The 16141-nt window shown below is 39.2% G+C and overlaps 2 protein-coding genes across 6 annotated transcripts in view; both read right to left on the bottom strand.

Moving 5' to 3' along the window:
- The window catches only part of LOC118215408 (membrane-spanning 4-domains subfamily A member 4A-like), a 50680-nt gene that overhangs the window by 23651 nt on the left and 10888 nt on the right, over positions 1-16141 (bottom strand). Inside the window, exon 9 of one of the 4 annotated variants that reach the window (XM_035396194.1) lies at positions 3611-3672. The exons of the other annotated variants lie outside the window; for them this stretch is intronic. The gene's annotated coding sequence lies outside the window, so the exon portion shown is untranslated. Of the gene's footprint in view, positions 1-3610; positions 3673-16141 lie in introns of those variants that run through there. 4 annotated transcript variants of the gene reach the window in all.
- Positions 3615-16018, bottom strand: LOC118215481 (membrane-spanning 4-domains subfamily A member 4A-like). 2 transcript variants are annotated; one of them, XM_035396342.1, is made up of 7 exons: positions 15685-16018; positions 8725-8798; positions 8397-8507; positions 7909-7965; positions 4782-4913; positions 4372-4472; positions 3615-3767 (listed from the first exon to the last, which is right to left on the bottom strand). In XM_035396342.1, exons 2-7 carry the CDS (start codon positions 8779-8781, stop codon positions 3764-3766), a joined length of 462 nt encoding a protein of 153 aa, XP_035252233.1. In that variant the 5' UTR covers positions 8782-8798; positions 15685-16018; the 3' UTR covers positions 3615-3763. The 2 variants fall into 2 exon arrangements, with proteins under 2 accessions (XP_035252233.1, XP_035252241.1); XM_035396350.1 differs by lacking the exon at positions 15685-16018 and adding an exon at positions 12194-12281 and having other exon boundaries at positions 8725-8800.

The raw sequence follows: 16141 nt of genomic DNA, 5'->3' as shown, positions 1-16141 counted from the left end.
CCGTTTTGTGATAAAGGCTATTTAATCTACTTTATCTTAGATAAATGAATTACGACCTGTCGACATTACAGTGGTAGGTATTGCTACGGCATTCAGAGGTTCATGTCATCGAACGGGAAATTAAAGTAATTCCAAAGCAGCTGGTACAGCGACGGCAATGCCTCCAGGTGCACGCAAAATTTTTGAAGGGACACAATCTCACACAAGCAAAAATGCGGGTGGTTTATGTGGCATATTACAAATATATCTTTCTTCCGTAATTTTTTTCTACTTGTTCCTAAGAGTGACAGTATTACACTTCCAGCAGTAATAACAGGCCTACAAGGTCAAGTGGGAAGGGAGGGGGTGGTTGGTGGGGTGGCTGGAGTGATTGTGGACAAAGAGTGACAATAAATCTGTTTCAGTGGGAACGGAACATACCCACAAACATAAAAACACTTAAGCAAGAGTCAGTCCAGGGTGCTAGCCTGGCTGATGCACAGACCAACGTGGTACACTGCAAATCAACACATCAGCGAAGCTATTAGGGTGCCCCTATGGTAGAAAACACACACTTAGTTTTTTGCCACAAGTGTCTTGTGACCTTTTTGCCCAAATGCCACACCCACACGAGTGTTGATCAAGATCAAATTCCGATCGGGTGTGACCTTAGGGAACAAATGAAACATGTTATTTGTACCATAGGGGTGTTACACCGAAATCTGTGACCCACCGAAATCTGTGACCGCAGAGGGCCGCTGTTGCACATTTTCTGCATGGGTGCTGTCGAGAGTTTTGTGAATATATCTTTAAAGTAAAAATATTAAAATACATTTATGTTTTTTACAGTTTAGTTTTTGTGTGTTTTCTGTCACTTACTCTGATGACAGCCGTCAGAAATGGTGACCTCTGTGTTGCTGGCTCTCTGCTGATCCCAGACATGAATACCTTTGTGCAAATGAATGTGAGAGGATGACACATCACCTGAAAACATTTTGTTTGGTGTTTGACTCATTTATTGTGAAGGTACAGTGGGGTTCACACATTCTGACGACTTACTGATTTAAGATTAGGTAATGCAAATGTCACACTGTGCATGCAGGCACAAATAAACACATTTTTAGAAACAGTTTATAGTTCATTTCATAAATTGTAGTAATAATAAAATAAAACAGATTCTAAAACATTTTTTTAACTTAATTTATTTTATTTACTTTCTACTGACAGATACCATGCATGGGGTGGTCAGTATGACCCGCTGGCACCAACGTTGCCTCTTTCTCCACAAGAAGCAATAACAACCAGCGAGTACAGGCACTGGACAGGGAGCGATGGCAATCCAATGTTTAGGAGTAGCTTACGCCGTCTACGTACACGCTCTTCTTCATGCCTGTTTCTCGACAGCACACATGCAGAAATGTGCAACAGCGGCCTCTGCGGTCACAGATCACGGTGAGTCACAGATTGTTTGGTTGCACAAGAGACCATAACTTTTTATCATCGGAAGGGGCATCCTAATGAGGTACTTGCATGCTTACTTTTGCCCTAGAAGTGCCCCTCCGGTTCCCCTATGGTTGAGTAAATACGCTTAGCCCCTAAGTTCCTTGTGACCTTAGTGCAAAAATAATGCATGGAAATGTCCTATTAGGATGCCCCTTTGCATGTAAAACTGAAGGTCTCATGCGCTACTGGGGTGCTCCTATGGTAAAAAAAAATAACATACTTAATTTTTTCCGTGATGTCACACCAGAGGGGCACTTGAGCTGATCAAATGCCACTCTGGTGTGACATTAGGGCAAAATAAAACATAGAAGTGTCGATTTAGGGCACGGATCTACCGTGGATAAATAAAGGTTTTAAAAAAAAGGGGGGCACTCAGATCAAAAGGGCAAGGGCAGTCACCCCCCCTGAACACCGCCCATCTTTTTATACACGTCGCACCTCATATTATAAAAGCTACCATTTGCCTCGAGGCGTTCTGTTGTCACATAAACAAATACCACAGACTGTTAAAATCATAGCATACAAGGCGTACAAAAGGAGAAAAAATTTGAATTCAGACCGCCTGGAAGGAATGTTTTCTAAAATAGATATTGTCGGGGATAATACTCACGCCATGAAAGCTGCAGTCATAGCTTTCTTCTTCATCAACAAAATCAAACGTGTAAATTACGCTCCATTACTTTGAGTGTTCTTCATCATTATAATACAAAAACAACTCATCCATTATTATAATAAAGTTGAGGCCAAAGGTTTACATACACCCAAGCTAAAAATATTCTAAATCAATTTTTCACAACTTTGCACATTTCATGTTACCATACTTTTCTTTTGGCAAGTCTACTTTGTTCACATCGGAAGTAATTTTAAAACAATCGATTAGAGACAGATTTATTTCAGCTTAATTCACTATATCAGAATTCCAATGGGTCAAAAGTTGGCATACACTTTGTTACTATTTGGTAATATTGCCTTTAATTACTTAACTTGAATCAAACGCTTGGGGTAGCCTTCCACAAGATTCTCACAAGCCTCACCCTTTTTCCTCCATACATAGCGCTGATCATTATGGTCAAACTGTTCATAAAATCATAAAATGTGTGGTGTACACCAAAAGAACGGCACAGGCCTCACTGCTTGACCCCGACCGTGAGGGGGTCCATTGGCTCTATAATGCTGTGGGGGGCATTATCCTGCCATGGTTTGAGTCCACTAATCAATACAAAGTTATTCTGATTAATCACCTTTATCCTATGATAAAACATTTCTATCCTGATGGGAATGGTCTCTTCCAAAATGACAATGCCCCAATCAACAGGGCACGAGGGGTCACTAGATGGTTGGTGAGTGTGTAAATGATGTGAATAATATGCTATGGCCTTCGCAGTCACCAGATCTCAACCCAGCTGAACGCCTATGGGAGGTTTTGGACCTGAAGGACATGCAAGTGAAACTTAAAAAGAAAGAAGCATCGCACACTCTGTTTACTCCAATGCAGATTTTTATCTCCAACATTTCGGCAGCAAGCTGGGTCAGGGCTGACAAAGGCAGCTTGCTGCCGAAACGTTGGAGATAAAAAAAATCTGCATTGGAGTAAACAGAGTGTGCGACCCTTCTTTCTTTTTAAGTTTCACTTGCATGTCCTTCTGGTCTGTACCTCACTAAAACAAGGTGTGCGTTTTCTTTTTCACTTTTGAAAGGACAAATGGAAACACACCACATCCCATTAGTCACAATAAATTCCTTTTAAATTGCAGCCCGTGGGTAAAAAAAAACGGAGAGGTCATTTGGATCGGTTGTCAAACAGACTGGTCCGCTGTTTCTGAGAAAGATTTGAATAACAAAAAGCACATTTTAAAATTTTTACATTTTTTTTCTAGGTACAGTGTGTCCTTTATACGTCAATACAAATGGATTTTATTCCATGGCTACAGAACAAATGCAACGTAAAAACATATTAGCCATCCTAACTGTAAGGAGGGCCCTGCTTTATATAATTGGTAATATACATAACAAGATATTTTGTAAAAAGAAATGTAAAAAAATGTATAATGGAAAGTTATGAAAGGTGATAAAGACAAAGTAGCTAATCTATGTCTGTTATTTATGTTGAAAATCCGAATATTATTTTTGTCTTGAAGGTCTTGTAGGATTGAAAGAGAGACAAACATCTATACAAACATGCCCACTGATCTCTTTCAAGGAAGGATTTCTTCATATATAGGCATGTTTGCATATGTTTGCTTGCTGCCCATCACAGTTTGGTCCAAAATGGGTGAAATTGTCATCTTTAGAAAGGAAAAAGCGAAGGAAAAAAAAAAGGTTAATAAAGAAAAATCACTTTACACTAATGCCAGCAGGAAGTGTTTCTGCATGGCAGCAGTTTGAGTTCAGCAGTGGAGAGGACATACCTGACTGTTACAGTACATTGTACATTCAGTCTGTATTTAGTATTTAGTCTTGAGTCTGTATATTTTTTTATGTAGCATGACTGTTAACTTAGGTTTCCATCCAACAAGGGACCAGAAAATCAAATCAACCATCTTGCTGCCAACCTTTAACACCAGCAAGCAGAGCTGTCGGCAAACATACCCCAAAAATCACCACTCTTTCATAATCACTGAGGTCCTGTCTACTGGCCTGCCCAGCATTTTTGTACATGATCCTGAAACTGCTGGGATGTTAACTGTTTTATTAACTCAAGGCACACATGTGGAAATAATATGGAGACACCTACTTTCAATATATGTTGTGATTCCCATTTATCCATGTTTTTAGCCACTAACTGTATTTTCATTCTTGCAGCTGTAATGGTTTTCTGGACCCATCATTCAACAGACCGATGCAGCACTCTGCAGAAAAAGGCAGCCCAGATTGTAATGTAGATCTCACCTCTGTGGGCAGTCACACACTGCTCTGCAGGCAAATGCTGACACACAGATGGAGATGATGAACTCCAGGATGGAGAAAACCAGCAGCACTCCAATCACCCCCTGTGAAAAGAGAAATGGAGAACAGATCAGTGGCAGACAATCATTCTTTCCTACATTTACATTCTGCAGACTTGCATAATAAACACTTCAGACTTGTTAATATATTTTCAGTAAGATTGTCAGGACCTACATCTTTATTTGTTTCACTTACAGAGCCCGTGTGGTCACCAGTGAGTTTTGTTGTCAGAAAGATTCCCTCCTAATGACATCAGCTGAGTCATAGTCATGTAATATATTAGCTTGTTGGATGTCCAGACTATCCAGATCATGCTAACATCATGTTAAAAATAAAAAATGTGACTGTTTTACCTGATGTATAATGTAAATATTGGAAAATGGGTGGTGAACGCCCAATTGAAATGGATTGCTCTTCGATATACAGATTACTGCAATGCCAGCAGTGATGGTGCTGATGATGTTCATCCCAAGCGTTCCGCTCACCTGCAGAAAAGGCCAGGATTTAATATAATGCTTATGTATAGTATATATAATGATTGATATACACACAATATAACTGAAATATCCAGACACCCCTTGGTCTGGGGCTGTATTACATGGTTTGGGCTTGGCCCCTCAGTTCCAGTGAAGGCAAATCTTAATGCCACAGCATACAATCACTTTCTAGATGATTCTGTGCTTCCCCAACAGTTCAGCGCTAAAAATAATAATTGTATATTTGGTCACCTAAAGTTATCTTTCAGAGATAATATGTTATTTCTCTTTCGAAGAAAATATTATAGTGAAGTAATGCCTGGACTGCGGCTGTGCTGCCAAGCGGGCGGCTTCACTCAATTAGGAGCTAATGACTCTCACCTGCGTGGACTCTGGCAAGTCTTTAAATAGAAGTCAGAGCCAGGCGCATGGGGTTGTGGGGGTCATATTCTAGTGTTTACGACCTGTGTGCAGCAGACTTTCGACATACAGCCCTCGCCAATTATTCTGGCCACACTGCTTGTGTGGTGTGAAAAATCTGGAGTGCTGTGGACCAAACTGGTGACGCCTCTTCCAGTGTTGGCCGGCACTCAAGCTCAGACCCCGAGGAGGGTTCTTGTCAACAGTGGCAGGGAAGTTTTAATCTGTTTAATTGTGTCTTTTTGTCCCGGGTTTTTACTTGTGTTTGTGCCTTTAATAAATGGCAGTGCAGGAGGGAAACTGCATGGGGCGGTCGGTGGTTGGGAAGAGAGTACTAGGCTAGCCTACCGATTATTTCCGACAGTGGGGTGGTAGCCTACTATAACAAGATTGTAGTGTGCATTCTCACTTAATATTCTCACTTTGCTACGTGTGCCTATGATTATCATTCTTACAAGTTCAACAGTGCACTTGGCTGTGCGTAGTGACTGCTCCGTACCACAGCCTATCCGGGCTGCCCGGTGGGGTTTTCACCCCGATTTGCCCTTGACCAGCAATAAATAAAGCCTATTATATTTTTCCATATTCCGTGAGGTGTGTTCTCAACTTCCTATATATCTGGACCTTACCGGTAAAAAACGTGGTGGCAGCCTACCATTATTTCTGGTCCCTTCTAGTAGGGTTTATTACAATATAATGATTTACATACTCCAACAGATGGAGCTTTATATTGGGATGGTAGGTATGCCATCCTGCCAAGTTTTGCCTTGGCGAGGCAGCATGCTTGGTATGGCAGATATCCCATCCCACGAAGTTATGTCTTGGTGGGGTGGCATGCCCCATACCTATACAGCACCAAGGTTTCCTACAGAAATAACCGCAGTTACCACAGACTCTCAGCCCTTAAAACATTCATTTCTACCTTCTGACCCCATTTCAACAGACAGAACTCACAAAAAAATTCACACGTCCACACAATAACGCTCCAAATTTAGGGGATTTAGTGTTTTTTTCCTTCTTATTTTTCTTCTTCCTGCCTGATTACATCATCAATGTCCAAGACCACAAATAATATGTCTCCCCATTGGACATTTAAGGTACATCAGTCAATAAAAACATCGGATGCACACACAAAATGACATATATAGAAGTGCACTCATTTAAAACTGCTAAATTTTGCCATTCCCACATCTCTATCAGTGGTGGCACACTGAGTGGCACTTTTGCATGTGTGAAAGGAAAGGTTTGCATCTCCCCACGGACTCATGAAAAACCTTTCACTCATTATACTACCTTGCTAGGTCACTCAAAATAACACATCATCTCTGCAGGAAACACATTTATATTTCTGAAATACACATAAAATACATCCACACTTTAGACAGGTCTGCTTTCGGCATTTTAACTGAGTTTAACGTTAGCTACCTTGCTAACAACATGACAGACCGACTGTATTAGTTGTGCAGACTGCTGTGAAATTCATGAGCACTAAAATCAGGCAACGTTACTAGTTACTTCACAGCAGGTATGTCACAGGGGACAGTTGCTGCAGCCAATGTTATGAAGAACGGTAGGACTAACTACTAGTCAATTATTAGTCAAAAGTCCTTTTAAGATATCTACAAAGAAGTTATGGATATCTTGAAACGATATTATTTTGGAGATATCTTCAATTATCATTCTGTCTAGTCAGAATACATTTATAGATATCTTCTATTATCATTTTGACTAGCCAAAATGCTGTTGTAGATATCAAAAACTGGCTCGTGTACGCATTCCGCGTTCTACAAACGCAGCGACCACCATGTCAGACCAACTTGAACCAGAGTCAAGCATCTTTGTCAGGGTTTTCAATGCTGCGGCCCGTGCGAGAAATGAAATGTTAACTTTATTTTTTTAAAACAAGACGAACTGTTTCACCCCATCTCTTTCTACTTTGTGGAATTTTCTTACTTTTTTTAGAGAACAGAAACCGCCATTTTTAAACCACAATTGATCACACCAGGTTTGCAAAACATTACATTTACAAAATATTTATATATGGCAGACGCTTTTAACCAAAGCAACGTGCAATAAATGTATACTGAAGGTTGTTGGAAAAACTACAGCACATATGACCAAGTTATCCCATCAATGGATTTTTTTCTTCCCTGACGGCACGGGCACATTCCAGGACGACAATGCCGAGATTCATCGGGCTCAAATTGTGAAAGAGTGATTCTGGAATCATTTTCACAAATGAATTTGCCACCACAGAGTCCTGACCTTAACCATTGAAAGTCTTTGGGATGTGCTGGAGAAGACTTTACGGATTGGTTCGACTCTCCCGTCGTCTATACACGATAATGCAATTCTGGACGGAAATAAGTGTTGTGATGTTGCATAAGGTTGTCGAAACAATGCCATGATGAATGTGCACCGTAATCAAAGCTAAAGGCGGTCCAACGAAATATTAGAGCGTGCGATTGTTTTTTGGCCTGGCAGTATATTTACAGGCAGCTGCTCTGGAAATGATAAATCAGGGCTACTGAAATCTACCAGTAAATATCTGAATGGTCACATCCAGTCAGTGATCAGAACTCACCAGGCATTTGTTGAGATTGTTGTTAGCAGCAACACTCAAAGCTCCCGAGGAAATGTACTGAGGGGGGATTAAAAAAAGGTAAATTAACTCATTTGAGTTTGGAACTTTGAATTTTCAGTCCTCAAATTCACCCAATACTCCAGTAAGCATATTTGAAAAAGAAAGTTTCAGTAAAGAAAGACACTACTAACAGCAAAATACTATATTCTTTTCATGTTTTAGTATGCATTTTAATCCAGTCACAGTTTCTAAACCCTGGATTAAATTGGCATTCAATCCAGACATAAGGTGAAATATTTCACCTAAATCATGCCGAAATCGAATTTTCATCTGATCAATGACACACCTGGGACTGAAGCACAATCATCTAATAGAGGATCAGTGTTTTGTCCACATCGTTTATACCTAATAACCCAGTTCAGTTCAGCAAAGATTTTTTAAGCAGCAGGATTGAACGAATGAATGAATGAATGAATGAATGAACTTACAATAAGTCCTCCACAGAAAAAAAGCACAAGGTAAACACCATTGCTTTCACCAGAGGTGGCCATTACGATGCCAAATAACACATGCAGCACTCCAATCATTATTTGCACTGTCTGTAAAAACAAAAAAACAACAAAATGTTACCAGTTTGTGTCTATGCTTGGATAATTGCAAGGCACTGAATTTTACAGCAGTGTGTCCTAATGTCAATGTCTTTCTTACAGAGCCTTTCCACTGACAGTCTGGGATTGCTGCAGCAATGACTTTGCTTGCAGGTCCCTCTCCAGAGGGAGAGAATGGTAAAATGCAAGAGTTGAGCAATTATCTTACCCCCAGTGCCTTTGTATCTCCTTTCAGAAAGTTTCCCAAAGCAGAGGATCTGGCCATTTTACAAGCAGTGCCCTCTGTGGGAAAAGGTGGATAAAGTGGAGGTACAGTTTTACATTACATGATTATACCCATGACTATATTCTTCTTTTCTTCTTCGTTTTCTGCCTGATTACATTATCAATGCCCATAGACCACAAATAATATGTCTCCCCATTGGACATTTAAGGTACATCAGCTAATAAAAACATTGGATGCATATGCAAAATGACATATATATAGAAGTGCCCTTTGATGTCATCTCACCGAGTAGTGTGTCTGCCTGTGATACTTTTGTCTGACTGACAGACTAGGTTCAACCTCGCGTTCAGTTGACCACTCTGTTTCAGTTTTCGCAACACCGTAAACTTTCTTGCCCGCAGTTACCGGCTCATGTTACAGAATTTTAAACTCGGCGATTGGATGTTTCATGTCGAAGTGCACCATGGGAGTCGTAGTTAACCTATAAATCTCCACACACATTTGAAAATCGCCAGACGCATTTGCAGATCTCTGCAACGGCAGAAATGTAGCAAAAATCACGTGTAAAAAGACAGCCAATTGAGAGGCCAGCTTGAGTTGTAACTGATGATATAGACATTAACAGATCTGTGTACGCATTTACAGATCTGTGTACGCATTTACAGATTTATGTATGCATTTACAGAATGTGTACACATTTACAAATCTGTGTACGCATTTACAGATCTGTATACGCATTTACAGATTTATGTACGCATTTACAGATCTGTGTACGCATTTACAGATTTATGTATGCACTTACAGAATGTGTACACATTTACAGATCTGTGTACGCATTTACAGATCTGTATACGCATTTACAGATTTATGTACGCATTTACAGATCTGTGCACGCATTGACAGATCTGTATACGCATTTACAGATTTATGTACATATTTACAGATCTGTGTACGCATTTACAGATTTATTTACAGATCTGTGTACACATTTACAGATCTGTGTATGCATTTAAAGATTTATGTAAACATTTGCAAATAATTCTGCTACAATAATAGCCCCATAGTAGTGTAACCACAAAAATAAGACAAAAACGTTGGACAGTGGCTGCACACAATGTTATTTAGAACGGAAGGACTAACTAATTAACTTGCACACACATCACATATAGGCTACTTCATCACGTGCAACATGTCGACAATCTTATTAAGCAAATACAACTATTTATTTCTTCAGTCTACTTCATAATACTGCGTACAACCACTTGCCAACATTTTGTGTGTGTGTGTGTGTGTGTGTGTGTGCGCGTCTGTGCGTGCATGTGTACTACAGTTCTATATGTTGGCTAGTGTTGGGCAGAGCTACTAGATTAACTAGCCTATGTTTTCTATTACCATGTGTGTACTTTCTATTTCTAAAATCAAGTAGCTACAATTGTAGACTAGCTGTACTGGCATGAAAGTACGTTTGTTACACCAGCATCATTTATTGACTCAGAAAATCCCAGTTTACATTTAAAACCCCATTGTCCATCGGATATTAAAAGCAAAACCTAAAATGGACCATTCAGACCAAAAAGGGCAGGTGCCTCCCCTGCACCCCATTTATTAATTAAATAGTAATTATAAATGTATATTATGCTCTGGTTATGCCACTTTTACATAGCTAATGTCAGCTACGCTAGGAAGAAAATGTTTTCTTAAGTAGTTATTGTCAGAGATAATATGCACGCCGTGGAAGCTGCAGTCATACCTTTCATCCTCATCAACAAAATCAAACCTTTTAATTACGCCCAGTTGAGTCTTCTTCATCATTATAATACAAAAAAAAACAAATTCTCAAAATAATACACAAAATAGTGTCCACAAACCAAACGTCAAATTGAAAACAATTTCTTAGGTGTAAGCTTCTTGCTGTTAAAATTACCACAGAAACCTCACAGTGAACAGTTTGGACGCAGCCACAGACCCTCCTCTTCCAGCAAAACTCAGTTTCAGACCACAATGATTTCCAATGATTTTTCAATGAAAATTCAATTCACTTCAATATTTGACTGATTTTCATTGTTCACATTCAGTAAATACAGATCAATAGTGACTGGTTGGATCCCCCTCTGCACACATGGATATTAAATACAGTATTTTACAATATGTACAATGTCTAACTGTTTTGTGGAGTGGCATGTTTAGGAGAAACAATTTATTATGAAGTTCATTGATGAAAATAAAAAGTATGTAACATACTGGTGAAATTTCAATATCTTTCATTAGGAACTTAACTTTGTAAATTCAGTGAAATGATAGGACCTTATTCCACTCAGCTCCGCATAACTTCAACTAATAATGCTCCGCATAACTTCAACTAATAAAGAAAAATAACATCAGCAAGACAAAAAATGTAGCCATAAAATCCAGAAATAAATGCAAAAAGAAAACTTCCAATTCACTGGGCTTTAATACAAGGCAGAGGGAAAGAACGAAAGAAAAAAAAACAGCAGAATACTTTCCAGCCAAGAACTGGGTAAAGAGTTCACCCCCCCCCCCCCCCCCCCCCCCCCCCCCCCTACCATAACGGAACACTCCTAACTGAGAAATGATAATGGAAAAGTTCTAGCCATAGTGGCTACATTTAACATCGAGTATATATGTCAGGCAGTGACAACATATCACATTTGCCATGGCAATTCTTTTTAAAGGTAAGTAACTTTCTTTTATAGGTGCACACATTAGCAAATATAACTTTCATTTTTATGGGTGGACACATAACCAAATAAAAGCCTGATTTGTACATATAGCTTTTAAAGAGTTTCCATTGAATTGATGCCAATGCTGATTGCAAACATACGTATAAATGAATTCAATTCACACAGCTTTTTCGTGGTAGGAGTGCTTTCTACCCCACTTTGATTGCTAGTTCCATTTTAACTTTCATATGATGGGCCAGATTTGCTTGTGACACATAAACCAATCTATTCATTGACAATTGTAATGACTGAGAGACCTCATTGACTCCCCCAGATCATTACAAAACATATGAAAAGTTCAGTCAGCATACATAAGCATTTGGGTACTAAGCATTACCTAAAAATATAAATGCTATTCCTTTTATTGAGAGTATTTCCCCACTCCAGTCATTTGCACCACCAATGAAAAACTGTGTGCATTGACACTTACTGATACATCAAAACGAGGGAACACACAATAACTTGCACATTTGAGCTGGAAACGGCTCAAACAACTCCTCATCGGGATGTTGATAGGACCGCCACTAAATACTAGAGAAGAAATACAGTAACACTCCCCCACATTTATTCACATTTTACCTTTTAATTATGCTCATTTGAGTCTTCTTCGTCATTATAATACAAAATCAACTTCTCAAAATAATACACACAATAGTATCCACAAACCAAACGTCAAACTGAAAACAATGTCTAAGGAGTAAGTTTCTTACCTTTCACAAACGAGCCTAGAAATGTTTAAGGTGTAAGCTCCTCACTGCTAAAATGAGCACAGAAACCACACAGTAAACATTGTGGACGCAGCCATAGACCCTCCTCTTCCAGCAAAACTTAGTTTCAGACCACCATGATTTCCTATCTATCGTCAGTCACATGGTATCTTATCGGAGAACGCAAAGTGTACGTGCTGTTCAAGACTGTGCCCCTCTTAGACAAATCAGGTCGCTCTGTCCAGAAAACAATGCGAGTGAATAGCCTAATTAGAGAGTAATTTCACTCACACACACACACACACACACACACACATTCACTACTCAATTCATGAAGCACTGTCAACCCCACAACCACCACTAAGCAATAGTATCTTGATTCCAAATTAAAATACAAAGCCTACATAATCCTTGCCTATTAAATAATAGGCAAATGGCAAGGCAAAATATGAACAACCCCATGTGAGTTTCAGTCAGCAGGTTAACTATCAAATATGAGATGTAGCCACTTAAGACGTTGATATTCTTTATTTGAGCAGATGGAGATGATAAACTCCAGGTTGGAGAAAACCAACAACAGGGAAACAGAACAGATCAGTAGCAGTCAATCACTCACTCCTACTTACAGACACAGGTGGTTGGCTAATGACACACCCAGCGCTGGCTCATGTGGCTCTAAAATATCTGACCTGTAACCCAAACAGCTGTTTCCTCCAAGCAGCTTTTCAGTATAGGAACAGATGTTGTGTCGAAAATACAAAAATAGCAAAACTTAGTTTCAGACCACCATGATTTCCTGTCTATTGTCAGTCACATGGTATCTTGTGGGAGAACGCAAAGTGAACGTGCTGTTCAAGACTGTAGCCACATAAGACATTGATATTTTTTATATGAAGAAATACGCCCAAACAACATTATTGGCACTACTAGTTACGCTCATTGTTGAAAACCATAGTTTAAAAAAGCTGTTAAATAGTTGCTCTTTGTCCTTTCGACTACCAGATGCCACTATCCTGCGCTGTGTATAAAAGCTTTGAGTAATGAATCCTTTTTCCATACAGTTCAGAGGAACGGTTCAATGCTCTAGACAGCTTCGCTTTGCCATCACTACATGATGCTATCGAGTCAGCATGTACCAAAATCTCTAAGGAATATTTCCTGTTGAATTCATGCCACAAAGAAGTCAAGCTGTTCTGGAGGGAGAAGGGGGTCCTACCTGGTGCCAGATAGGTGTACGTAATAAAGCAGCCACTGCATATATGTACGCTAGCACACTTAGAGACTACAGCTCACAAATAACAACCAAAGGAAGAGTACATAGTTCAGACAAAACTGAGAAAATTCACACAACCAAAAAAATACATACATAAATAAATGGTGGAACCATTCCTTGAATCAAGAGCTTGTCAGAGCTAAAAGATAGATTTAGATATTTTAAAAAAAATCTTTAAGAAGTCTCAAGAGGTTATGTTTTCATAGTCTTAAACTTTTCCGCCTTTGCTACACCCTCCCCTCCCCCCCCCCCCCCCCCCCCCCCCCTTCAGACACCCACCAGCACACCAAGAGATCAATTCCACAGGAAACACTGATATGTATTTTGAAGAGTAGGCACCGGCAGGTGTTTTGGTCCAAACACTGGTTAACACTATGGTATTTTTGTAATGTTTGAAGCGTCACTACCCGCCTTTTCGTAGTCTTTCGGTCGCTGAAGAAAAAAAAGTGACACTTTTGACAGTGTGACCTTCGCGCACTGCAAGTCATCCAACCACCTCAGAAAGGAGCAAGCACGGAGCGCGCGGCCTAGGCTCTTTTTGAAAATAAATATGTGGACGCGACAGTATGGTTTTGAAAGCGCATTTAGGCAGAAATATTTAGAAAGTTTAACATTTTAAATTTATGGATTTAATATATAGGCCATATACAGTATATATATAATTTTTTATTTCATTTTAATTATTATTTTTTATTATGGTGTGGCGGCAAGGATTTTGCCATGGCGTCACGCCACGGCAATACCTTACCAATGGAAATGTTGGGATGTGCAAATAGTTTGGATTAAAGATGAAATTAAATCAAATAAAAACTGCTTTATTTATTTTGCTTAAAAATTTAAATAACTTCAATATATGACTGATTTCGATTGTTCCCATTCAGTGAATACAGATCAATAGTGACTGGTTGGCTCCCCCCTGCACACATTGATATTTAATACAGTATTTTACAATAATGTCTAACTGTTTTGTGGAGTGGCTTGCTTTGGAGAAACAATTCATTTTGAAGTTCATTGATGAAAATAAAAAGTATATAACATACTAGTCACATTTCAGTATCTTTCATTGATAACTTAAGTTTGTAAATCCACTGAAATGATAGGACCTTATTCTACTTAGCATTATTAGCTGGAGTTATGTACAGTTAAGAAAACTATTATCAGCAAGATGAAAAATATACCCATAAAATCTAGAAACAAATGAAAAAACAAACAAAAAGAAAACACCCAATTCACTGGGCTTTAGTAAAAGGCAGAGGAAAAGAAACAAAAAAACAGCAGAATACTTTCCAGCTTAGAACTGGGTCAGGAGATTACTCGCCCCCCCGGAGTACCGGAAGACTCCTAACTGAGAAATGATAATGGCAAAGTTCTAGCCAATACTGGCAACATTTGACATTGAGTGAGCAGTGACAACATATTGCATATATCACAAGCATTCGTTTCAAGCATAAGTAACTTTCATTTTTATGGGTGGACACATAACCAAATAAAAGCCTGATTTGTACATATAGCTTTGAAGGAGTTTCCATTGAATTGATGCCAATGCTGATTGCAAACATACGTATGAATGAATTCAATTCACACAGCTTTTTCGTGGTAGGAGTGCTTTCTACCCCACTTTGATTGCTAGTTCCATTTTAACTTTCGTTTGATGGGCCAGATTTGCTTGTGACACATAAACCAATCTATTCATTGACAATTTTAATGACTGAGAGACCTCATTGACTCCCCCAGATCATTACAAAACATATGAAAAGTTCAGTCAGCATACATAAGCATTTGGGTACTAAGCATTACCTAAAAAGTATAAATGCTATTCCTTTTATTGAGAGTATTTCCCCACTCCAGTCATTTGCACCACTCCAAGTCCTAAACTGAGCAGTTTGCATGGATTAATCAGAAAACAATCCGAAATGAAAAACTGTGTGCATTGACACTTACTGATACATCAAAACGAGGGAACACACAATAACTTGCACATTTGAGCTGGAAACGGCTCAAACAACTCCTCATCAGGATATTGACCGGACTGCCACTAAATACTAGAAAAGAAATACAGTATCACTCCCCCACATTTATTCACATTTTACCTTTTAATTATGCTCATTTGAGTCTTCTTCGTCATTATAATACAAAATCAACTTCTCAAAATAATACACACAATAGTGTCCACAAACCAAACGTCAAACTGAAAACAATGTCTAAGGAGTAAGCTTCTTACCTTTCACAATCGAGCCTAGAAAGGTTTAAGGTGTAAGCTTCTCACTGCTAGAATGAGCACAGAAACCACACAGTAAACGTTGTGGACGCAGCCATAGACCCTCCTCTTCCAGCAAAACTTAGTTTCAGACCACCATGATTTCCTGTCTATCGTCAGTCACATGGTATCTTATCGGAGAACGCAAAGTGTACGTGCTGTTCAAGACTGTGCCCCTCTTAGACAAATCAGGTCGCTCTGTCCAGAAAACAATGCGAGTGAATAGCCTAATTAGAGAGTAATTTCACTCACACACACACACCACACACCACACACCACACATCACACACCACACACCACACACACACACACACACACACACACACACACACACACACACAAACACACACACACATTCACTACTCAATTCATGAAGCACTGTCAACCCCACAACCACCACTAAGCAATAGTATCTTGATTC

Source organism: Anguilla anguilla, chromosome 1, assembly GCF_013347855.1.
Source record: "Anguilla anguilla isolate fAngAng1 chromosome 1, fAngAng1.pri, whole genome shotgun sequence".
NCBI lineage: Eukaryota > Metazoa > Chordata > Actinopteri > Anguilliformes > Anguillidae > Anguilla > Anguilla anguilla.
This window is presented reverse-complemented; position numbering and strand designations above follow the sequence as displayed.

Coding starts and splice junctions, on each gene's coding strand:
- LOC118215481 (XM_035396342.1), bottom strand. CDS start 8,781: ATGGCCAGATCCTCTGCTTTGGGAAACTTTCTGAAAGGAGATACAAAG. Junction 4,914..7,908: donor ACAATCTCAACAAATGCCTG/GTGAGTTCTGAT, acceptor CCTTTTCTGCAG/GTGAGCGGAACGCTTGGGAT. Junction 4,473..4,781: donor ATATTTACATTATACATCAG/GTAAAACAGTCA, acceptor CTCTTTTCACAG/GGGGTGATTGGAGTGCTGCT.